Raw genomic sequence first — 24,830 nt, forward strand, 5'->3', positions numbered from 1 at the left:
TCCAATTCTGAGTAATCTGCCTTCCATTCTCTTAGCCTGTTTCTCTTTTGTATAACAACTACCACCTCTTCTCATCTTTGTAAGCCTTTCTCTGGTTGCTAATAGGAAGAGTGCTTGTTTACATGGCAGGTATAGAAGAAAGTGAGTAGCAATGAATTGTGTACTCTGTTTGGCATCCCTATACAATATACTTCAGAAGAACAGGCTACAGTACTATATATGAAAAGCTCTACTACACAAGAGATCAAATTGCACCGAGAAAATGAAGAATTCTCTGAAGACTAAACAAATTCACAATATGTTAATAGGGTATATAGAAATTAGTATTATATTGTCAGAGCTTGGTTTTTAAAACTGTTTTTAATTCTATCATTTTTTCATCCAGTGTGCTTTAGCTGCCAGGGATTGCTCTTTCTCACCATGACAATCGTGGTCTGGGAGTTGCAGGTGAAATTCTCCAGGCGCTGTGTAGCTTGCAGCTTATTAGCTATCTTAACAGGGGTTTTTAAGAAGTGTGAATGAAAGCCAATATTTTTAAGGACAACAAGTGACCCATACACAAACAGAGAGATTGACCCAGAGGAGACAATAAAGCCATGCACTTGAGGAGCCAACAGTGCTATTTCCTGTCTGATCGGGAAAAATTGGAATTTGATGGTATTAACAAAAAAGAAACAGTTAAATTGCAACAATAAAAAATAAGGTATTTGAACAGGCAACTATAAAGGAACTAGAAGAGATCTTTAAGGGTATGGATGTATTGCAGAAGACTACGGTCAAGATCATTAAGACTATGGTATTCCTGTTTAAGAAGTAGGTTCTTTTAAAACATGATGTTAGAGGAGAGCCTTTGGATCACGGGGCCATCAGAATGACAGATAAGACAGTAGAAAAATGAGACACACCAAGTGTTTTAGTTCAGAGTGAACCTGAACTCTTACATGAAGCAGAAATAATTAACTGGGACTATTGTATTTTGGAGATACCATGAGATGATAAGACTCAGTGAAAAAGATCATAGATCTAGGAAAAGTTATGAAGTAGAAAGAAAAGAAAAATAGATAACTTGAGATAAATTGACTCAATACAGGAAGCTATGGCTCTTAATCTGCAAGGCTTGAGCAGCTCTAATGATAGGATCATTTGGAGATCATTAATTAGTAAGTTTGTAATTTATAAGTTAATTGATAGCACATTAATGATGCAATGGATGAAAATGAGTTGCTTGGCATAGTAAGTCAAGCTAGAGTAGGCTCATTGAATCAGTGGGGATTTGGTGAGTCAACTCTTCCACCAATTCCCTTGATTGAAATGGTCCTACTGCAATTGTGACTTAACTGATTCAATGGGCCTACTCTAATGCAACTTACTAAAGTGATCAGCAGGATTTCAGCCAGTATGTATCCTGAAGAAGTATTAGGCAAAAGGGTGGTAGGCAAGACTTTTTTGTAGACCAAATGCTTGATGTTCTCAGCAAATATAAATAACCTCTAGGAGCTTTTGATAGGGCTTTGTGACCATCAGAAGAAACAGAAATGTTCTGTGCTATTTTCTGATTTTGTTTGTTAAGAGTGTAATCATTGGTAGAGTCAGTAGGGTTGGGGAAGGGAAAATGTTTTGAACTTGAACTATTTGGGTTGTTTGCTAAATTTTATCTTGGAGTAAAACCCAAGACAGAAATGATCAAGTTAAACTAAATATTTCAACAGGCCTGCACATAAAGTTGATTTCTGAAGGAAGAGTGTGACTAATTGCTTGAAAATAAAAAATAGTCACATCACTTGGGGAGCAGAATACCAATAGGTTCATTTCTAAAGATTTCTTGTATACTGGAAGACAAAGTGTAAAAGATGTTAAAGGCTCACCGTGCATCTTAAATACACTTTATTACAAAATGGACGGTCATGTGGTTTAAAACTCTGTGAAGATTTCTTTGATTAAAATGAAAAGAAGTGTGGAATTCTACTAGGAGTGTTAATGTGTTGCTATGAGAACAAATGTAATTTAAGTAACTGGAAGTGTTCACAAAGTACTTTCTATTCTAATTAGTCTAATGGATAACTGAAAGAAGAATCAGGATTTCCAAATGTTTTCTGTCTATAGAAAAGAGCTCCTCCTCTTAAGCGTATGTTATGCAGTGCTTGCTTCAGGGAAGATAAAAACCAAGGTGACCTCTAGATGGTCTCTCTGTTGTATGAGAAGATCCATTTATTTTCTAACCGTGAAAAACTGGGCTTTGCCATGTTACTGGCACACCTTCTCCTAGTTCATTGATGGTCCCATGGGAAAGACTCACACGGCTGGCTCCCAGTGACTTGGCTCAATCATTTATATTTTTTAGCCATGCAGAAACAACTTGTGGATACTATGTGTGAGTTGGGAAGTTGTGTAAAAGATTATTTCCTTACCCCCTTTGCTGATGCAAATCACTGTATTTTATGGTGTATAAGACGACACATTTTCCTAAAATAATTAGAGGAAAAATTGAGGGTCATCTTATAAACGGAAGGAAGAAGGCGTGGGCGCCCGCTCGGGTGCCTCTTGCTGCCACCACTGTCGCTCAATTACCTCTTTCAGAGCTCACAGCTTGTCCCGTCCATGGAGGAGGCAGCAGCAGGAGGAGGCAGAGACGGAGGCGAAGGAGCATTCACACGCGCTCCGGCGCCTCTTCATGCCTGCCTCCCCCTGCCCGCCCGAACACCACCTCCAGCAAGACTGAGGGGCTTAGCTCAGTCTCTGCCTTGTCCCCTCCATCCCCTCCAGGGGTGGAGACAGCAGGAGGCATAGGCAAAGGAGCTCTGGTGCAGAACACGTGCTCTGGTGCCTCCGCCTCCGAGTGTTAGAAAATCAGTTTGATTTCTTTGCAAGCAAATCTTAGAACTTTGTTGAGTTTATGATTGAACTTTATTAAGTGGTCCAGGAGTGTAAATCAAAAGCTAAGGGTTCCAAGCATCTTTAGGATGGTGTTTCAGCTCAGTTTTCATAGAAATTGTTTATATTAGTTGTTTCCTCCCTATTTCATTATGGGAAACCTTTCTACAGAATATTTTTAAGACAGAGGTATATTACTTCACATGGCTGATATTTAGAGCAGGTTTCTCTACTCTGGTTTACTGCAGATGTATTTGACTTCAATTCCTATCATTCCTACCCAGCCTGGCCAGTAAAGGTCTTTATCCCTTGCAGTTTTGGCCATCTCATTGCTAGTGAGGGTCTGCCACCATCCCTTTAATTCAGAGGGAAAATCAGGAGCTAGTTATGGTAATTTGTACTCGACTACACTAGTCACTTTCGAAATATGATTGTAAGAGAGAGTACTCCACTCATAGGTGTGAATTCATGAAACCTTTTTCAGAGGAAGGAGAAGAGGGGTAAACAAAGAAAGTTGTTCTCTTACCTTTCTTATCACATCTCCTACATCCATGGGACCTGGCAACAGTGTTTGTTTTTTCTCTGTTCCAGGTGGGAAGTTTTTGTGGCTTCAGCAGAGAAGTTTTTATGGGCCTCGCTAGGCTTTGCTTCATCAGTTCAGTGGTGGGCAAGTTTACACACTTTCTGCCTTCTTACTCAAGCTGGGAATTGTTTATCTTGGGCATTGGGCTCCAGCAGTCTTGGTCTTTATCTCATTCAGAATACTTAGGTAAAGGTAAAGATTCCCCTTGACATTTAGTCCAGTCGTGTCAGACTCTAGGGTGCGGTGCTCATCCTTGTTTCCAAGCCATAGAGCCAGTGTTTGTCCAAAGACAGTTTCCGTGGTCATGTGGCCAGCGCGACTAGACACGGAACACTGTTACCTTCCCATCGAGGTGGCACCTATTTATCTATTTGGATTTACATGCTTTCGAACTGCTAGGTTGGCAGGAGCTGGGACAAGTGATGGGAGCTCTTACGACTGCTGGTCTTCTGACCCTGCAGCACAGAGGCTTCTGTGGTTTAACCCTCAGCACCACCATGTCCCTATCAGAATATTTAACATCCCACTATATAAGAAGCTCTTAAAGAAGCTTTATGTAATATCTATGCATTCGGCTCTGGCACTGGAAACAAAAACAATGTATCTGTGTGATGCCAGTTTGTTCATGCACAATTATCTGCCTCATCCTAGGTTTCCAATGATACCTCATTTCAGCCAGAACCTACAGTGGACCCTCGACTTACAGACGGCTCGACTTTCAGACTTTTCGAGTTACAAACTTCTCTGGCTGCAAAATTTAGGTTCGACTTGCAGCCGAAGAATCGACCTACAGACCAGAAAAAACCAAAATGAAACAAAAATGGCCGGTTACGGCATTAATCGGTTTTCAGTGCATTGTAGGTCAATGGAGACTCGACCTACAGACTTTTCGACCTGCAGCCACCGTTCTAATACGGATTAATTCCATAAGTAGAGGGTCCACTGTATTAGGCAGCACTTTCTATGGAGGATCGCAGAAGTAAAGTTGTGAGGCCAAACAGCCAGGAGGTGCTCAGCTCATGCTTGAAGCATGGTATTTATTTGCATGACCATTGCCTCCCTACCCCGGAATAATGACGCGAGACCAGAAATTATGGATTAAACATGGGCCACACTTTATTGAAATAATCAGTGTTGCCAATCCTTTGGCAAAGCGGGGGTCCTGCTGTAGTGTGGACTCAGGTTTAAACACATAGGTCTGAATGGACCCTTTAACAAATGAATGGGCGAGTCCCTGGCCCAAGTGTTCACAGCCATGAAGACAGCGAAAAAACCAGGCTGGCTAAAACTGGACCACCCCCGGACTCAAGCCATCCTCTCCTTGTTGGTCTGGGTGTGGCTGCAATGCATCTTTCCCCCCCAAGCACTGTAATCACACGATCTGCAGCGCTGGGAGTTCAGATGAGCTATACCTTACCTGATAATGCTATGGGACTCGCCAAAAGACCTGTTTAATCTGCACTACCCGCCACTGCATAAGACTAGCCAAGCTAAGTTCCATCAAGCTCACCAAGCTCCAGAAGCAGACCCCCCTCCCTTTGATGTCTTCAAGGAAGACATCCAAACCTTGTTCAGATAGATGTACACCATCTGACCGAAAAAAACTCTGGCCTATTAATCCGGATCCTCTGGTGACCAATCACCGATCCAAGGCTGCTGCAGACAGCTCTGCAGACTTCCCTGTTAACACTCAGTCGGGCAGTGTTTACAGGCAAGAAAGTCTTACATCCCTCCATGTCAGCTGAGGGATGATGGTCGACCAAACAAGACGCAGGTTATGTTGTCCTCAACCACGTGAGGTCATAGATCACATCAGTGATGAGGGCCTTTCCACAATATCTGGTCAAATCATTACCACCCAAGTGTATCACCAACACATCTCGGGGATGATGACCAAAGGCAGCTGCATGGCAAAGCTGACCCCAACAGCATTCCACGGTGCCCCTCTCCATTCGATATGGGCCTGCACTTCAAGGCCAAGACTGCTCCCCCAAGGGGATGTGGCAGCATACCGTGCTGCCCAAAAACCATAGCTGTGACCCACGATCATGATGTGTCTTCTGCTCACCCCAACCATGGCACCTATAAGATAAAAACAAATCAGGCACCTGCCTAGATGTTAGGAAGTGTCCTGACATACCTACAATAATAATAAGAAGCCCACCGTCTTATCTGTTTGATATCCTCCGGACGGCAACCTAGGGCCACCGTTGTAGACGCCACTCCAGTTCTAAAGGAGTGTGTACCAAATCTCAATCCTTGGACTCCTACCTTATGTAGTGCCAAATCCGTGAACTTCCAGAACTTGTACTTCGTCAGAGGGAAATATCCCCATGTATAAAGAAATATCCTGTGTCAGGTCCCCTAACTTTTAGGTATGCTTCCATAGCTTTCACTGGGCAAAGTGTTTCCATGCGGTCAGAGTAATGCATACTCCTTTGTTCCACCGATCGGCCTTAGATTTACGAATGCTAATCTGCATCGTCCCATCGACTTCTCTACCATCCTGCCATTGTAAGCTACTCTAGTTTTGTCCCCCTTTCCTGAGGCAACTATCTCGCTAATCCTGAGGGCGCCAAAGAATGTTAACAAAGATGCTGCCCTAAGTAAAACTACTTCATAATCGTCCCTACAGAGAACCTCCCACTGCATACAAATGCCTTCTAACAGTTCAGGTGATATGGGAACTTTTGTGCCCTTAATTCTACCCCTTTCCTTAGATTAACCTTCAATCATTTTCCTAATGCGGTAGTCTGATGAATAGTCCTGATACCCATTAATTTTTGCTTAGAAAGCCAGCGCCGATAACCTACCCTGTATAGTTAGTTCCTGGTGCTAAACCTTTCCTATTTAAATACACTATAAACTGCTGAAGATGTTCAACGGGGCAAGCCACACTGGGTCCAAGCCCACTAGTTCTCTAAATTTCTGAAACTCTATACTCACAGCAAAGTACTGTATCCTTACCTCATCCTCGGTGCCAGGGTCAGGCATATTGATCTTTCCACATCGTCACACACATTTACCAGACCTCTAGGGGAAGAGTCTCCAGGAACTGGTTGGCTCCTGGATCTAACTCTCTGAACCGCTTGATCTGTTGGCATGATAATACAGTACATCTGCAAAGCTATTGTCAACGTCAGGCACATGTCTGGCCTATAGCAAAATATTAAATTTTAAGGCATGCAATGTGAATGCCCTAACCAGAGCCATGACCCTCTCTGAATGGGACGTGAGGTTGTTATAGACCACCACCTGGTTATCACACCAGAAGCGTACCACTGAGTCAGCCTATTTGCTTGCCCAAAGTCACAATGCACCAACTATGGGGAAAAACTCCAGAAATGTTAGATCTCTGGTGATCCCAGCCATTCCTCCGGCCACTTGCCGATGCACACAGCACATGTTCCCCCACAGCTTCACGCATGCGCAGGAGTGCCTGACCACCTACGTGCGCACCCCACCCTGCACACGGGCACGTGCTTGAAGGGGTGAGGGAGTGTGTGTCAGTGGTGGCAGCAGCCTGGAAGTCTGAGCATGGCCGGGGGGGGGGGCTCCCTCTGGCCGCTCTCCTCCCAACAGGCTCCAACAAGGCCGGGTCAGTGCTCCTCGCCGCCCTCCGTGGGAAATTCAAATGCAGCTGCTGGTGCCAGTTCCAGAGCTGGAGGCACCAGCGGCGGCATCGGCCTGCTGAGGGCGGCGAGGAGCACCAACCTCGGCCTTGTTGGAGCCCACCGGAAGGTGAGCACCCGGAGCACCCGGACATGCTCAGCCACCCCAGCTCTTGGCCACCCCTCCGCCACCACCGCTGCCAGGCCGCAAAGACAGACCTCCCCCCCCGCATGCACCCCCCCTTCCCACAGCTGCTTTGTGCATGCAGGCACTTGCGTGAAGGAGTGAGGGAGTGCTCATACTGGTGCTGGCACGCATGCGCAAAGCAGCTGCGGGGAGGGGAGTGCGTCTGGGGGCGGGGGCGGCAGGAGGTTTGTCTTTGTGGCCCCGTCGGGCTCAAGTCACGGACCGTCAACAGGCCGCGGACCGGGAGCTGATGACCTCTGGTGTAGGGCACGTATCTCCTCCATGTTGCTGTTTATTGCCAATGTATACGGTCAAAGTGCTAGGAATATGTACCACACCATTGTTTCCCACTAGCTTGGGCTGGGGCATTTGGTTTTTTTTAAAAAATAAATCCTATTTACTGGCGTATTCTGAGGGTCCTTTTCTGTGGAATCCACTCATGTCCTCTTCCTCTTTTTTTGGGTGTAGCATGTTCATGTGCATGGATTTATTTTAGTAATAGGAATCACAATGGAACATATACTATCAAGGTGGTAGTAAAGCCCTCTATTTTAATGTATAAAATATGCCTAATGTGCCACCTGTCCCATTCTTTGTTATTTTAAAACATTTAGGTAGCTAGAGATGACGAGCTTGTTTTTTGAATGAATTATTGATGGAGAAAATGTCTGTGTTGTATTATTTTTGGTACATTACCACATCAAGCTGAAGCAGGGCCTTTTGATCTTCTAGTTTTTTTTTAGTGTTTTCATAGTACTTAAGTGTTGATGTTTTTAACTGTTTATCTTAGAGGGCAGCTATAATGTAAGCTAAAATATAACATATGAAACAGGTGTCAAGTGTGTTTTTTATTTTAATTGAAAGACATTACAGTACTTCTTAGACTTCTTGCCCACTTGAGTTCAACTGAGAGACCATTGGTGTTTTCCTGGGTAGGATTTTGGGGCAGAAGTCAAGGGCTTTAGCAGAATAAGAAGAGGGCTACAAAGCATAGCAAAATTAGCTTTTTTCAAATTCTCAATCCCCTTGCATTATAGATGGGAAGGATTCAAGCTTGTGATTTCATTGGCTTCTGAGCAGCACCATAACTATAGGTAAATTTAGTCAAAATAAGCCATATTAAAGGTGTTAGGTTGAGTAGTTCTCCATCATAACAGTGAAATTTTTCTTGGTTCTTTTGAAGTAGAATAAATTGAGACATATTCTCTGCTGTCTTCCTAGTAACCAGCCATACCCATTCACATTTTATACCCTGTGCCTTCTAGTTCATGCCACATAACAATCATTAGGTAGGCCGTATGTTCTGAGCATGTGCAGAACCAAATCTATGAAGTCATAGCCAAAAATGACAGTTTCAATTTCAAACGAAATACTTTGTTCTGCTGTTAGGGTAACGTTCATGACAGATGTTCCTTCTGGCCTGCTACAACAAATAGTCCCTAGAAGACTGCATTAAGACTACAAATTTGGCAACAAATGTGTATTTGTGTAAAGCAGCAGTACTAGTCATACCCCTGCAGGTCACTAATCAGAATCTGAACATATAAAAAAGCCATTTTCCACATCAGTATGAGTATGGATCATCCCCATATTAATCCCCCCTACACTGCCAAATTTCATGTTGATTTGTTAAGCTGCTTTTTAAATATAAGCCATAAAATCTTCTCTTCACCCCAGTATGTGATTGTCTGACTCATCCTTCACATAGAGCTGTTACTACAGCCCTGGAATAAAAAGGGGATGTGATATTAGTCATACGTTCCATGATGCAGTATCCAATTAAGACTGAAGGATATTTACCGGTATTTGTGTAGAAGACTAGATTTTAGTTCAGACAATGTAAATATTACTTGATATGAAAAGTAATAGTGACCATACTGGTCAGATTGTTAGCTCTTCCTCTGTGTAGGATGCTTGAATGTCAGAAGAATGTATATGCCAGAAGAGTGTAGTGCTCTCCTTCAAAGCATGAAAGGCATTATAACAGTCACCAGAATGAACTGAAAAGAATTTTGAATTTCTGTTACTACCATATTCAACATTTTCTCGTTCTTTTTGTTTCTCTCTCTCTTCTTTTTTCTCTTTGCAACTTTCTAGTGCTAGGTCTGTTTCTTTCAGTGGTTTGAACTGAAGTTCATAGTATCTTCTAGTTCTCTACAACAGGCAAGTGTTCTCCATATATAGTGGGATGTATCATACTAAGACATCTGCTTTTTAAAAAGGGCTTTTCATCTGTCTCTTAGGTAATGTCTACAGGGATAGCAGTTTTAGTGTACTACTACAGCAAAAACAACAGAGCCTTGTGGCACCTGAAAGACTAACAAGTTTTATTTGGCTGAAGCTTTCATGGTCTGCAGAACATCTGAAGAAATAGGCCACAGTCCAGGAACGTTTATGCCAAGTAAAACTTGCTAACTCTTTAAGGTGCCACAAGACTCTTTGCTACCAGCTAATGGTGCTGCTGGTTTTACTGATGGGTTATATTGTGGTTGTATTTGTTAATGTTTTATGTAAGCTGATTTAACATCTTTGGGCAATAAAAGTTTAAATTTTGAAATGAATAAAGAACCTATATATATCTGTATGAACCCTCTACAAAAACCCTTACTTGTTTGGAGAAGAACTTGTGTGTTATTCATACATTGTCTTTGTTCTTATGTCAGTTGCTTTGAAATGATTGTTCAGTCATCTTCAGACAGTTGATCAAAGTGTCTACTTCATAGCTTCTTGCATTTTCTTCTACCAAGATGGCATGTGTTTTTCAAAATAGGTCATCTTTTCAAAAGGAGACCATTGTCCCAATACAGTGGTGCCTCACTTAACGATTACCTCATTAAATGACGAAACCGCTTTCCGATGAATTTTTTGCAATCGCTATTGTGATCGCAAAATGATGTTCCTATGGGGAAAATTCGCTTGATGATGATCGGTTCACTGCTTTGGGAACCAATTTTTTCGCTAGACCATGATTCTAAAACAGCTGATCGACGGCTCTAAAAATGGCCACCCACTGTGCAAAATGGCTCCCCGCTGTTTTACAGGCACCGGAAAATGGAGGATCTTCTTAAAATGAGCAGGTATTTCGCCATTGGAACGCATTGAATGGTTTTCAATGCATTTCAATGAGTTTTTGTAATTCGCTTGATGATGATTTTGCTTAACAGTGGTTTGAACGGAACGGATTATCGTCGTCAAGCAAGGCACCACTGTAACTGCAACAGATGAAAAAAACTGCAAATTTAATATTATGGATCAGCAACTGTAGGCTGGCAGGCCAAATGATGATTGACATATGGAAGAGCATGAGAAAACAGCTGCTATTGCAACAGAACTTTCTGGCAGTTCACTTTAGAGAGCTGGGTATGAATGAGGCTCAGATTCACTACGTTTAATTAGCATGGCAAGTGGCCCTCAAGAACTTGCATACATATGTATGTATGCATGTATGCACCAAAATTTGGTGCAGTAGCCCAGTACATCTTTAACACATGTTGGGGATGATTCTGCACTTTCTGCCAGGTCAGGAAATTCACCCCTTACCAAGAGAAAAGTGTCCTACAGATGCAATAAGTAAATAAATAATAAAATGATATTAAAGCATGATTAAACAGCCCATAAACTGACAAAAGTGTAGCAAAGCATTAAAAATGACAATAAGAAAAATTTAAAAACCTCACCAAATAAAATTCCTTTGCTGGAAGAGAAACATCAGACTTTCCCTTGGAGAGTGTTTGATGCTTCAATAAGGAAGACTCATGCATCCACCCATTGCCCGACGTGGCCTGGGAAGATAGACCAAAACAAGTTCATTGATGGATGTGGTGGCAGTGGGAAGAGATGCTTCTTGTTTGCGGGTGATGAACAGATATGGTATATTAAGGGACAAAGGGTTGAATTCAGGAGAACAATAAAGATCTTGGTCTTCACAGACAGATGAGTATACAGTTAACCTGGGCATGCTTGTGGGTCATAGGTATTTGTTAGGCTCCGGAATCATTGCAGGAACTGCAGTATATAGGAGAAAATAAAAGATAGAACTTCAGTGCAAGACTGCTGGCTACACTATTAAGAATAAGATTCAGGGAAAGAACAAGACTTGCTGAGGCACAAGTTTTAAGCCTTTGTGCAAATGATGACAAACAGCTGCACAATCACCAACAGCCCCAGGGCATGGGGGAAATGCCATTTTAGTAATTATCTGAACCTTTAGAGATTGTCATTCGTAATGCAACCATTAGCCCATAGGGTTTCATTCCGTGAAGCTTTAAACATATTTTTGGAACAGCTTCCTTGAGTTTGGTGCCCTCCCAGTGTCTTGGCTGTAACTTGTTCAAGCCTACAGCCAGATGGCTATTAGATTTTTGGGAGCTATGGTCTACCATATCTAGGCAGCATCAGGAAGGCTGATCTGGAAGCTATAAAAAGCTAACAAGTGAATGTAGACAAGCATAAGCCAGGCAGATTAACTTGTTTTCTGGTTTGGAACTTATATAGATACACTAGATTTGTGTTCATTAATTTTCATTTTTATTAATCACTGAAAATTTTAAATTTCTTATTAGTTTGTTACAGTCATGGATGCTTTCATACTGGATTCATCTATGCTCTGATATTGGGCCCCAGATGTCCCTAGACTACAACTCCCAGAAATCTTGACCATAAACTGTGCTAGTTAGGACTTACAAGAGTTGTAGCTGGAGAACATCTGCAGTCCATTTTGAGAAGCATATGGGAAGCCCTGTTCCATTTGGGAAATAATGACTCCAAGTTACTATTGTTTTATTTTTTAAAAAATATATTTTCATTGTATTAGACAACTTTATATAAATGGAAACTGTTGTTGGACAAAGTTATAATAAATGCAGTGGGTAGGGAGGGAAATCGTAAGAGAAAAATCTCTAATGCCTGTTGTCTGTGAAATTTTCACATATGCACATTTTATCCTTCAAAATGACCCTTCTAGCATGTACAGTACTTCATGGAGTAATGGCACTGTAACATTATTTTAAAAATGGGACATATATTTTCGTGCTCCCATACATTATCCGATGCCACCACCACATTAATCCTATGTATACTTAAGTTTATGCTTTAGTGCTGTTTACCATCTGGTCCCATTTAACGTGTTATACCCACTCAGCTAGTGGGCATAAATCATCAAGATTACATTCTGCTTCTATTCTGAGCTAAAGCACAGTTGACAGCAATCTGTTCAGGAAAGAGAAGAAGATTTCTAGATAGTTCAGTGGTGCAGGCATCTGGCTGCAAAGTCAGAGGTTGGGAGTGCAGTTTCTGACTGTGCCTTCTTGTCAGGGGCTGGACTTAATGACCTATAGGGTCCCTTCCAGCTCTGCAGCTCTAAGATTAAAGAGTCTGGTCTTTGACGAATTCTTCTTTCAGTATTGATAATATGTCTGTTCAGTCTTATTACTTTTGCTAAAGTTTCTCCGCATGGATGGAGATATATATATATGCTCTGTATATATATATCCATATATATATCCTCTGTATATATATATCCATCCATATATATATATACACACACACATACACATACACATACACATATACATATACATACAAATATATATATATATATTTCCCTAGTTAAATATCTCCTGAAAATGAGTTATGTGTGGTCCAATTCAAAGCCTTCGGTAAGATATAAGGAAGATTTGGTATAAATAAAAATAAATATAGCAGGAGGGTCGTACGTCAGTGGTGGAGGCATGGAATTACAGAACCTATACTTCCAGTTGTAGGAGCCCATGTTTCAAAGGACTTGTAATAAATACCTGAACTACATTTCCCAAAGGTTACTTTAGCCTTGCATGGAGTGTTTGCCAGGTATCAGACGAGGAAGGGAGGAAGTCCCTGTTCCAGGTGAGCTGCCACTGCAGCAGAACATTTGTTTTGGCTTGGAAACTTGAAGCTTTCCCAAGAAAGGTAATGTCCCTTATTTTTATTTCCAAGCAGGAGTGTGAGACTTGTCGATCACAATCTGTTATTGTATGCAGGACTTTCGTTTCAAAGGAATGGTGGGCAAAAATCCTGTGTATTCCATAGCTCTGTTACAAATATACAGAAATGCCATATCTTTCTGCCCTTTCAAGGATGTATTCCCTTCAAATCCTGAATTTTCTCCAGTAAAATATCTAGTTTGGTGTGGCATGTCAAAAATCAAAATCAGCCCATAGACATCTTTGTCTGTTGAATTTGCCAATCATATACTGTCATTTCTCAAATAAGTATGCACTCATCCCTAGGGTACAGGGTCCTAGTTGAATTATTCTTCATTGCAAGCTTGCATATCATTCCCATATGGAAATGTCTAATACACAGAAAATTGACATGGAAAAGAAGTCCCCCCCTTTTTTTTACAAGCAGGAAGACTTACATACTGTACTCTTGCTGACTGTTTCAAAACTCTGTGTGTGTGTGTGTGTGTGTGTGTTTGACTTCCAGTCTATCTTTATCCCTGTAGTAATTTTGTCCTTGCAATCGAATGTTTATGCAGATAAATGAATGATTAATCTCATTTATATTGTACTACATATGTAATATTGAAGCCTTGCTGTGAACAGCATGAATGTCAGGTAGAAACCGAGCCTTCAGAGTGACTACAGCACAGAGCCATTGAGAGCGTTCCTCACTGGTTGCTGCCTCTGCTTCCTTCACTTCTGTAGGTGAAACTAGATGAAATGCCCAGCTTACAAACTAATCGCACCTTTGCCCAGCAGTGTAATTTCTTCCGAGCTGAAGACTGAATTATCAGACTTGCAAATGAAGCCTGTGTTTACCTTGCAGTAACCAAAACATTGCCTGATGATTTATAAGATGTGGAGACAAAGCTTGTACTGGGGAAACAAATGTCTTACCACCTAAGGGAGCTCTGCTTTTAAATGCAAGCTGAGTACTGTATTTAGTCTAATTGGCCTGTCAAGGTATGGAAAGAGAGACTTAAGGAGAAAAGAGGGAATGTTAGATGGATAATTAATGAAAGGAGATAAACAGTTGGAGGATCAGGTGGGATGTTGGACCGATATACCTGTAAAATAAAGAAATTATTGCCCTGAAACTGCACCTGTTTGTAACTTTCTTAGAGCTATCCCTATACTTAGACAATAGATTTTGTGTGTCAAACTACTGTACTTGACAAAAATCAGTCTTGTGGGAGACTAAAAGATTTATTTTAGTGTAACTTTTGGTGGTGTATAATCCACTCCTCAGACACATGTAGTAAAATATTTAGACCACAGGGTTTATGTTCACATGGTTGTAGGACATTTACTAGTTTTTAAATAGTTTATACATTGTAAATAATTTATTGATTTATAATTATTTATATTTGTTTATTTAATGGTTTACTTTCACTATTAGATACAGTAGTAGTGCATATGGAATGCCCTGCCTTAGGTGCACAAAGAAAGAAAGAACAAAAGAAAGAAAACTTGGCTGATTTTGATTATATGCATCTGAACTGTGGTTAGTGTGTGTATTGTGGTGGGTGATTTGCTATTCTGCCTCAGCCAGCAAAATATTTCGGACCATTGCTGAGAGGCTGTTTTGGAGGTAAACAACTGAACAGGTGGCATCTCCTCCTTTCAAGGTTGGGGGACAGAGAAGGTGATGTTGTAAAGAAGGTAAAGTAAGAAGATGAATTGGGTGACCATGAGCTATACACTGTCACTTGCTTCTTGCTTTCCTTTTTATGAGTCAAGAGGAGGTTAATTATGTTCTCATAAGTATGGAAGCTATTTTGCCGATTCCTGCCCCACTTTGGCCTGCCAGTTGCTCAGGAAACACTTGCGATTTAAGGAATCTTTTCTCAACCTCCCCCTCCCCCCAAATCTATATCTGTTGGGTATATGGGTGGAAGGAAAGAGGAGCATTGGAAGAGGAGCTGAAGGATGACTTGAGAAGAGTGTGTTTTGTGTTTGTGACCACAGAATGATGTGAGGATGCAAGGGGGGGATTCTAAACAAGTGGTGCAGAGAAGCTGGAAATGGAAGCAGGGCTGGCTCTCAGGCAAGGTGAATTTCTGTGTACTAACTGGAATCAAGCTATTAGTTCTTAAGCAAACACACATCTTACATGATTATGATTGTTCTTGCTTAGAGATGGTGATATTCGTATTCATATATGAATACCCCCACACAGGTGGACATAACGAGAGTCCAGCCCCATGGGGCCAAATGGTCCTTCTCACCGATCCGCTGCATCCGCGGGTGCCACGGAGGCTTCCAATAGCTCCAGAGATCGCATTCGGTGAGCCACTCTTTGACCTAGCAGAGAGGCTTGTTGTCCCAAGGAGTGGCGAGTTGAATGTGATCTCTGGAGGCATTGGAAGGCTTTGCGGCGTCCACAGCTGTGGCGGATCAGTGAGTGAACCCATGGGGCTGGACCCTTGTTACGTCCACCTGTGTGGGGGTATTCGTATACAAATGCCCCCATCTCCATTCTTGCTAGTTCCTCTGCATTCTTAGCTTAGCAACTTAGTACACATGCTGAAACAAAATCATCCATCCTCTAATCAGTTAGTATTTACCAGTTTCAGGAACAATAGCAAGTAAGCTGACATGTATAACGCTCTGTTTAAAGAAAAAAAAGATGACTGACCTCTTGACTACCTAGAATTTACATTCAAAACTAATTGCTGTAGTGTTGGGATGGGTGAAAGGTGTTTGATGTTGGGAAAGATACCCAGATGCACTCCGTGTTTCATTATTTCAGGGCATGATTAGAGGCTGTGCTCCAGCCTGATCAAAAAGACTTGGGGCAATGAGTACATACTAATTTACCACAATTGGAGTAAAAGGAGATTTTTGCTAAAAAAAAAGGCGTATTTTTCTTATTGTTCTGTTGACTCGTCACCTTCTACTTATAGCTTTCAGTTCTTAGCAGCTGCTAGTTTGAGGACAGTTAATTTGAAGGCAGTGTTTCATATTGCTAGAAGCTCGCTAGCACCTATTTTTCAAGCAGCATAAGGTAAAGGTAAAGTTCCCATTGACATTTAGTCCAGTTGCGTCCGACTCTAGGGTGCGGTGATCATCCCCGTTTCCAAGCCATAGAGCCAGCGTTTGTCCGAAGACAGTTTCCGTGGTCATGTGGCCAGCGCGACTAGACACGGAACACCGTTACCTTCCCATCGAGGTGGCACCTATTTATCTACTCGCATTTTTACATGGTTTCGAACTGCTAGGTTGACAGGAGCTGGGACAAGCAACTAGGAGCTCACTCCGTTGTGTGGATTCGATCTTATGACTGCTGGTCTTCTGATCTTGCAGCACAGAGGCTTCTGTGGTTTAATCCGCAGTGCCACCACATCCCAGTTTCAAGCAGCATAGCAGCTCTAAAAATGCTGAAACCATCATGATGCAGCTGAAGAGGGAGAGGCAAGAAAGCGGTCACAGCCTGGCAATGGGAGGTTACTTTTTTGAACTACATTTGGATTCTGAGAGTTTTCCAGAGGGTAACTTTTCTTAGGTCTGCAGCAGTCTGATATTTAGAAGAAAGAGCTGGCTTGGTTTCACTTGGTTTGCTTCAGTTCAACTGATAGATATGTTTATTGTGTTTTCACTCCACAAGCCAGCATAGGGAAAGATGGGAGTACCAGCAGCAAAGATTTCTTGCAAACACAAATAATTGTTTCATCTTTGGATCTTCAGGAAGTCCCAGCTAAAAAGGGAAGGAGAGAGGCAGTTTTTGTTGAGTAGACCGGTGAAGCCTCTCCAGTTGCACTTGTTAAAATGGTGGAATATTTTAAATGGTTTTAAATCTTGTTTTAAATATTGGTTAATATTTTAAATATGCTACCATTGTACAATTTAAGTTGTTGTGAGCTGCCTTAGGGAGAAAGGTGGCATATATAAAAAACTTTTTAAAAGATACAATATTTCCTACAGTTTTCTATATTTTATTAGCTCACTAGTAACTAGTCAGAGTCTTTCTCTAACTCTCCATCATATACAGTGTATGTTTTCTGACCTGGCACAGCAGTTACCATGACAGATAATATTGTTACGTCATTGCAGCTCTTCATTTATTCATGCAAAAAATAGAATAACATAAAAGGAAGAGATCAGTGTAGGAAGCGTGATGTGATGGTCACAGTGACAAAGAGCCTGCAGATTAAAAGGTGCACAATGTTCTTTGTATGTTTGGTTTTCCTTTAATCAGAGGAAACAAGCAGTCACATCTTACATCATGAAAGCCCTTTGCAAACACTGTGTTCAGTCATAAAGGGTAGCAGATAGGCATTAATAATTTTGACTTCTTGTATGCTTTGGCAATGCTGCCTGCTCAGAATTACTCCTGTGGCTCTGAGGTTTGGGGGGGTAATCAGGGACAAAAGTGACTTTCAGAGTGATTTGAAAATTGCAATTCTGAAAAAAAGAGAGATCTTTTTATCATTTATTCTTTCAAGTATGCTATGAGGTGGGTTGGAAAGGGTGAAAAAGGATGGAGGGCTGAGTCAACCTTGAGCTGGGTACCTGGGATTAAACCCTGGGTTGTGAGCACAATTTTGGCTGTAGTACAGCAGTTTAACCTCTGCACCATGAGACTCGACACAGAAGTACCGTATTTTTCACTCCATAAGACGCACCTTTCCATAAGACGCACCAATTTTTAAGGAGAAGAAAACAGGAAAATATAATCTGTTTTCTTCGCTCCATAAGACACACAGACTTTCCACCCCCCTGTTTTGTGGGGAAAAAGTGCGTCTTATGGTGCGAAAAATACGGTAGTTTGCCATTCCCTTTCTTGGGGGCAGGGGTGCTCTGGTACTGTGCAGCTTGCCCTAAGCTACACAGGATAGCTCTTCTTCTAGGAGGCACAATGGTCAGTTGAACCCTCAGCCCCTGGGTCTGCAGCAAGGTAACCAACTCACTGAGCTGTCCACCAGCTCCATCTTTTTTTTGGGGGGGATGTCCCATCATAGATGATAACATGCACCACCCAACCCTGTGAACCATGACAGGTTGTAAGGCACCTTTTGTCCATCCAAGGTAGGCTATCAGCACTCAAATAGTATTATGAATAATAACTCATAAAACATGTGAGAATCCAGGCTTATGATTTTTTTTTTCTCTGAAGAAGGATAAGCTATTTTCCCAGAACTTCATTTAAATTACTAGGGTGCTTGCCAAGCCTTCCACTTTATGAGTGAGGCCAGCCCTCAGGCTGGACAAGGAACTAAATCAACCCCAGTTTCCCATTCATTAAAGCTATTTAAAAAATCCAGCAGAGTAAAGATTAAAAACAAATAGTTTCTTTTAAAATAAAATCAATGCATACTTAGCTAACATTGTTTAAACTGCCAAAATAGCTGTCAGAGGCAGGAACCATTTGGGAGCTTGTGGCACTGTCTGGTTCCGTCTTTTCCTTTTGTTTGCCATATGAACACAGAGGAAGAGCTCAAAGACCTAAAATATTCCATTTGGGACTGGACATCCCCCAGAAAGGGAGATTTCAACAGACCATTCAGTAGCCTTGAGAACCAACCAGTTCATGTTTGGATCAGGGGATTCCTTTATGTACCTTCTGAAGATACTCAGGCTCCTTTTAGATTCCTAACAAAAGGTGTACTTCTAACCCATGAGAAAAGGCAGAAGGCTGGCCCTGCCTCTCTTGCATTTGGAGAGCTAAGTCTAATAGGAGAAAAGTTGGTTGGCAAAAGTGAGGGATAAAAATTAGGAGAGAAAAACACACACTGTCTCCGTCCCTTTTGTCCATTACCTTCTGTTGTTGGGCCAGAACATGGAATGGGTTTCAGCGTGCCTTCACTTGAAACCTAGGTATGTTTAGAAACCTTGATAAAGCAGGGTTCCCAGAGTCACATGGAGGTTTCTGTGTGTGTTCAGATGAAACCAGGTAACCCCCCCCAAGCATTCTTGCTTAGTATGGGGTGGTCAGAGATTGAAGGACAGGGTCATAAGGGGCAAGGCAGAACCATGTTTCTTCCACATCATTTGAGCAGTCTGAATGTAAGGCTGTAATAGACAGAAAGAAGTTCAAAGGGAGGGTATCCATGCTTGTCTTCGCTTTTCCTGAAAATAAGAAACAGATCAGTAGGAAAAATTGATATGAATCAAGCCAAAGAACTGAGTCAAGTGTCAGAAGTCTTTTGTCTGTCATGAGCCACACTCCAGTGGAAGTGTTCTGCTGGGAATAAGGTGTTTTGCATTATTAAATATAATTTATTGTACACAAAGTCAACAGAACTACATCAGAATTTGGTAGATGTTATTCTGTCTCGCTTGGTTGTGAACATAATTTTGACTCCAAACTGCATGTCCTCATCTACACATTCAGTAATAAACCTGCAGAAATCACAGGTTTCCTGAGTGGCATAATAGAATCATTTAAAAATAGCTTCCCAGAAGGCTGAAAATGAGCTGAGTTTCACTTCTACTTTTTCTGTCTTTTTCAGTTGGGCACTCTAGAGAATTTATTTCTGACTGAAGCCAAATACCAAAACAGAATGTAGACTTCAGATGAATTAAGATAAAGGAACTTCCCATTGCATATGTTGTCTACTTTTGGGAAATTGTATGGTTGTAAAAAGAGTGCACAGGTTGTAATATTTAAAACTGACAGGCAAATGGAAATCATCAGAAACACCAAAGCCTATTAACATAGGAGTAACACTAGATTTCCCCTAATGAATATGAGAACATGGAAATAACACTTAAAAGATAATTTTCTTTTAGGGTTCAAATAAAACATTGCAAGTAAACCACTCCAGCTTTATAAAACTTTTCCATAGTCTGTGGTATTTGTTCTGTTGAAATAAAATTGTTAGCAATTTTTTTCGTTTCATTAATTCACTATTAAGACCCAGAAAATTGAATCTTCCTTTACAGACCTGTTTATTCAATTATTATGGGTCTATGATCTGAGACAACTAAAAGAACTAGGAATTGGCTGATTAGCTAAAACATTATTTTGTTTCTTCCTTCATAAAGTTCCTTTCCATGTAGCCCTGCTGTAAGACCCCCCTTTCTCTCTGCCTTAAGAGGCCTTGCCTCACATTCCATGTCTTAGCCTAATATTTAAACAGTGTTTTTTCTAAAATAAGGCTGACAATACCATTTCACAAACTACCATATTTTTTGCTCCATAAGACGCACCTGACCCTAAGACATACCTAATTTTTAGAGGAGGAAAACAGGGAAAATATATTCTGAACCAAATAGTGTAATAAAATATTTAGTAAACTATAACAGAATAACATTTGAACCATGTAAAGTGAACAGCAGTCAACAGTGGCATTAACAAATGGAGACACTTAAAGGTTTGTGTACTATAGTTTATGAACCATAAATTTGTGTCCCATAAATTTTAGTCAAGTACATATAGACCATTATCAGCCAGTGATAAGACCTATACCACTCTGCCTATATTTTACATTTCCTTTCATCCACCTCCTCACCATGCTTATAGAAATGTCTCGATGACAGATGATATTGTTGTGCAACTCTGCTCAGCTACAGCTCAAGCCTATATTAAGTTAGAAATGGTTTGTCTGATTTGTCACTGCATGGAGAGGTCCCTTTTAGTTGTGTGGAGGATAAATAGTGGAATTAAACAATTTAACAGCTGTTAACACAGTTAGTTTCCTTGCTGCAACACCCTTTGGAAATACATTCTCTATTAGATGCCCAGAACTAGTTGAAAAGTTTGCAAGTCGAATCCAAATTTCCCATAGAAATGCATTGAAAATTAATTAATGCATTTTTATGGGGGGAGAGTTCAGAAACTTTAAAAAAATATTAAAAGAAAGTCACTTACCAGGTACTGTGGACTGAGCCTGGCTCTTCACAGTGCCTTGGTAACCCCCCAAACAGCCGAAAAAGAGCACCAAACAGCTAAAAGCCAGCCGGCAGATGGCAGCCATTTTGTGCTCTTCTCTGCTCCTGCCCCCTCCCCTCTCCTCACAGCTGATCGGCGCTGGTCTAAAAGGCTTACAGGCAGCTTTTAAAGCAAGTATGCACGTTTCTACACAAGCAGGTTTCAACTTAAACAGAGCACCTTTTCACCCAAGCACTAACCCCAAACAAACAGCTTTTAAACAAAATTTTACATTTTAAAATGACAATACCAGGTAGTCCCAGGTCTCTCTCTAGCAAGGAAGCAGACAAGCAGCCTCTTCACTAACTGAAAGTTTGAATTTCCCACTTTCCCTGCCTTCCCCGCATATTAAGTATGCTAATATCTGTGCACTGGAGGATTGTGGGAGGAACACCCAGTCCCTGATGGGGGTTCTGTGGGGCACCCCAAAACATTGAGGAGCTCTCTTGGCCTCTGGCAGGACTGTGGCTGTGCAGCCCTGTTCTGATCAGGAGGTACAGCTGAGGGGTCACCATGCCTTTGGGGGACAGGGCACAGACAGGGGCAGGAGTTGCAGGGGCCATTCCAACTCATACCTGGCAGGGGAGATACCATGATCATAAAAGTGGTTTTCCCAGGGTAAGGCTCATCTATTGCACTTTGGATGTGCTGATGCCTGTGATTTCCCCAAATGTGGGAAAATTAACTGCCTAGTTTGTGGTAATGGGGGGACTGTGTTTATGGCTTCCCCTGATCTTTTTAGAATCACTATTTTCCCTTTGTTCCTTGGCTATTTTCATTGCATTCTACCATTTAAATTTGCTGCTATAGGCCTGTTGGCCCTGCTGGTTTTCCAGCTGGGCTCCAGGAGGGAGATCCTGGAAAGCCAGCAGTGCAGATGGCAGAATGGTGAGGTCCAATGTGGCTGCCACAGCAAGCAGCCTCTGGTGCCAGTTCAGAGGCCTCCCAGCATGGCAGTGGGAGGCTTCCGGGTGGTGGTGGCTGAACCCTTTTTTACTGTATTCGCTTCATAAGACGCACATACTTTCTCCCCCACTATTTGGGGGAGAAAAAGTGTGTCTCATGGAGCGAAAAATACGGTATATACTTGGAAGTTATGTCTGTTCAGATGCTGTGAATTCTCCAGTGGTTTGAATCCACTCTATTCAGAAATGTAGCCTTTTACTCAGCATGTCCAAGGTTGATAGGTGCTGGAGTTTGGAGGGCCATGGGTTCCCTTCCATTGCTTCAGAGTGTTCAGAAGACTTAATGTTATCCAAGAAGTAAGAAAATCCCCTTGCCAGTCTCTAAGGTTTCCAAGCTATAAAGTTCTGTTGCTGTAACTCTTACCTCAGCTCTTGTATTACAGGTGGAAAGCTTTGAGGGAAGGGGTTGTCTAAGGTTACTTGGTGGTTTCATTCAGAGGAAAAATTCAAGATTAATCTTTTAGGCACTGCACAATGCTTTCTCTCTATACACATTTTATGGTTGCATATGGCCATTCCCATGTAGATTATTATTTATTGTTTTCACATATGTAACACCCCATAGTGCTTGGAGCACTCTCTGGGCAGTTTACAACGTACCTTAATTATGCAAAAAACACTCCCTTCCCAATTACCTTGGAAGGATGGATGGCAGAGTCAACCTTAAGCTAGCTGCCCGAATCCATTGGGATTGAACTCAGATCATGAGCAGAGCCTTGGTTGCAGTATAGCAGTTTGACCACTGTGCCACAGTGGCACAGTGGTTCGATTATAGTGTTTTTCTGTATGGCGTTTAAATAGTTTAATGTTGCCTTGTGTTGCAAAATTATGATTGAATAAAGGGCTTGGGGGCCGAAATTTTACCTCTGGCACCCCTTTGCCTGTGGAGGGGGGCAAGGAGCTAAATTTTCTGCCCTACAAGCAGGATGAAATTGGCCCGTCATGATCCAGATGCGAAAAATATATCAGAAGCAGGAGCAATCATGTGTCTGTTTCTAGTCTTGGATGGCCTGGTCACCCGCTCCCTGCACAAACCACCACTCCTAGTACTTTTTGGTACAGTGCTATAATGCTTTAGTATTGAAAATATGTACTATCCAACTCTTTTAAAACATGCACACACACTTTATGGAGTAAGAGACCAGAGCTCAAAAAGCATTTTTCAGCACCAAGACTGAAGATGTACATTTTAAACAGATGTTCCATATGGAATTTGAAAATCCTGCTTGCTACACTAAGGCAACACACAAATACACACACCTCTTTCTTTAGACAAAACAACTGTCTTCCCAAGTAACTTTATTTTTTAAAAAAGCCATAGGAGATTTTAGAAAAACAAAGTACATGGAAGATACCACAGTTCATGAAGGTGCCTTCATCTCAGTTTTCAGGGAAACCTCCTTCTCTCTGCACCATAGGTCACCCACCATTAAGGAGCGTTCTCCAACCTTTTGTATAGTATCTGGAGGATGCTACTTTGGTCAGGAGGAGGAGGAGGTGGTGGAGGTGGGAGCAGGAAAATCTGCTTGCATTACTACTAGCCTAGTTAAATGTGTCTAAATTGCACATAAAACAAACAACAAAGCAGTGCATAGTTACACATTTTTACACTATTATGTCCATTCAGCTTCAGTTTGTACTCTGTACAGTGGTGCCCCGCTTGACGACGATGTGTTCCAGCAAAATTGCTGTTCAGCAAAATTGTCATCAAGCGGAAAAACCCCCATTGAAATGCATTGAAAACCGGTCAATGTGTTCCAGTGGGGGAAATACCTGATCGTGCAGCGAAGATCCTCCATAGGGCGGCCATTTTCCACTCCCTGTCTTGCGAAATGAGGCCAGCAAAACAGCAGGGAGCCATTTTGAGAGCTGCCAATCAGCTGTTTTTAAATCGTCGTTAAGCAAAAAATCAGTTCCCAAAGCAGGGAACCAATCATCGTGAAGTGAAAAAAACCCATACAAGCATCGTTTTGCGATCACTATAGCGATTGCGAAATACTCATCGTCAAGCGATTTCATCGTCTAATTGGGTAATTGTCAAGCGGGGCACCAGTTTGCCCTAGGTCAGTGTGATGTGATACATGCTGGCTTCTATACTAGCTTTTGTTACACGAATGTAAGATAATTCATGGAACAGAGTCCACATACTGTACAGAAAATAGCTTTCCCAGCTCCCTGTTGTCTCTGTGCCCATTGCTCCGCCTTCTCCTCCAAAATCTGCTTCTGCAGAACCTTGGGAATGGGGTGCAATAGGGGTGTATGGGGGGGCTATATATTTTTTTTAAAAAACCCCACCTCCCTTTGAATGGGAGAATAAGAGAGAGCCCTAGTCATTGTATGATCTTTGTAAACATGATACAAGTATTTTCTGTTTTGAATTTTGATGTTTTTTTCTCCTGTGCACCTCCACACATCTGACATCTTACATATTTCTTTGTGCTCTAGGGGAGCCAGAATTTAAATATGTTGGAAACATGCATGGAAATGAAGCTGTTGGAAGGGAGCTTCTCATTTTCTTGGCCCAGTACCTCTGCAATGAATATCAGAAGGGAAATGAAACAATCATCAACTTGATCCATAGCACACGCATCCACATCCTACCGTCTCTGAATCCAGATGGCTTTGAGAAGGCAGCATCACAGGTAACCCTCACCTTTATTCATCTTCCTTCAAGGGAGGGTCAGGGGGAAAAAGCTTGGTGGCTTATATGAATTAATGTTTTAATGTCCATAAAAATCAGCCACTGTGTCATTAGAGGA

General features: G+C 41.7%; 1 protein-coding gene and 1 non-coding gene across 2 annotated transcripts in view; both read left to right on the plus strand.

Moving 5' to 3' along the window:
- The window catches only part of CPE (carboxypeptidase E), a 98,320-nt gene that overhangs the window by 36,674 nt on the left and 36,816 nt on the right, over positions 1-24,830 (plus strand). Inside the window, exon 2 of the mRNA XM_073001483.2 lies at positions 24,517-24,713. Within this exon, the coding sequence (XP_072857584.2) occupies positions 24,517-24,713 (197 nt within the window). The remainder of the gene's footprint in view (positions 1-24,516; positions 24,714-24,830) is intronic.
- On the plus strand, positions 21,674-21,838 carry LOC140707954 (U1 spliceosomal RNA). Its single transcript, XR_012088083.2, has one exon. It is a non-coding gene; the product is annotated as a U1 spliceosomal RNA (small nuclear RNA).

The sequence above is a fragment of the Pogona vitticeps genome, chromosome 5 (genome assembly GCF_051106095.1).
Source record: "Pogona vitticeps strain Pit_001003342236 chromosome 5, PviZW2.1, whole genome shotgun sequence".
NCBI lineage: Eukaryota > Metazoa > Chordata > Lepidosauria > Squamata > Agamidae > Pogona > Pogona vitticeps.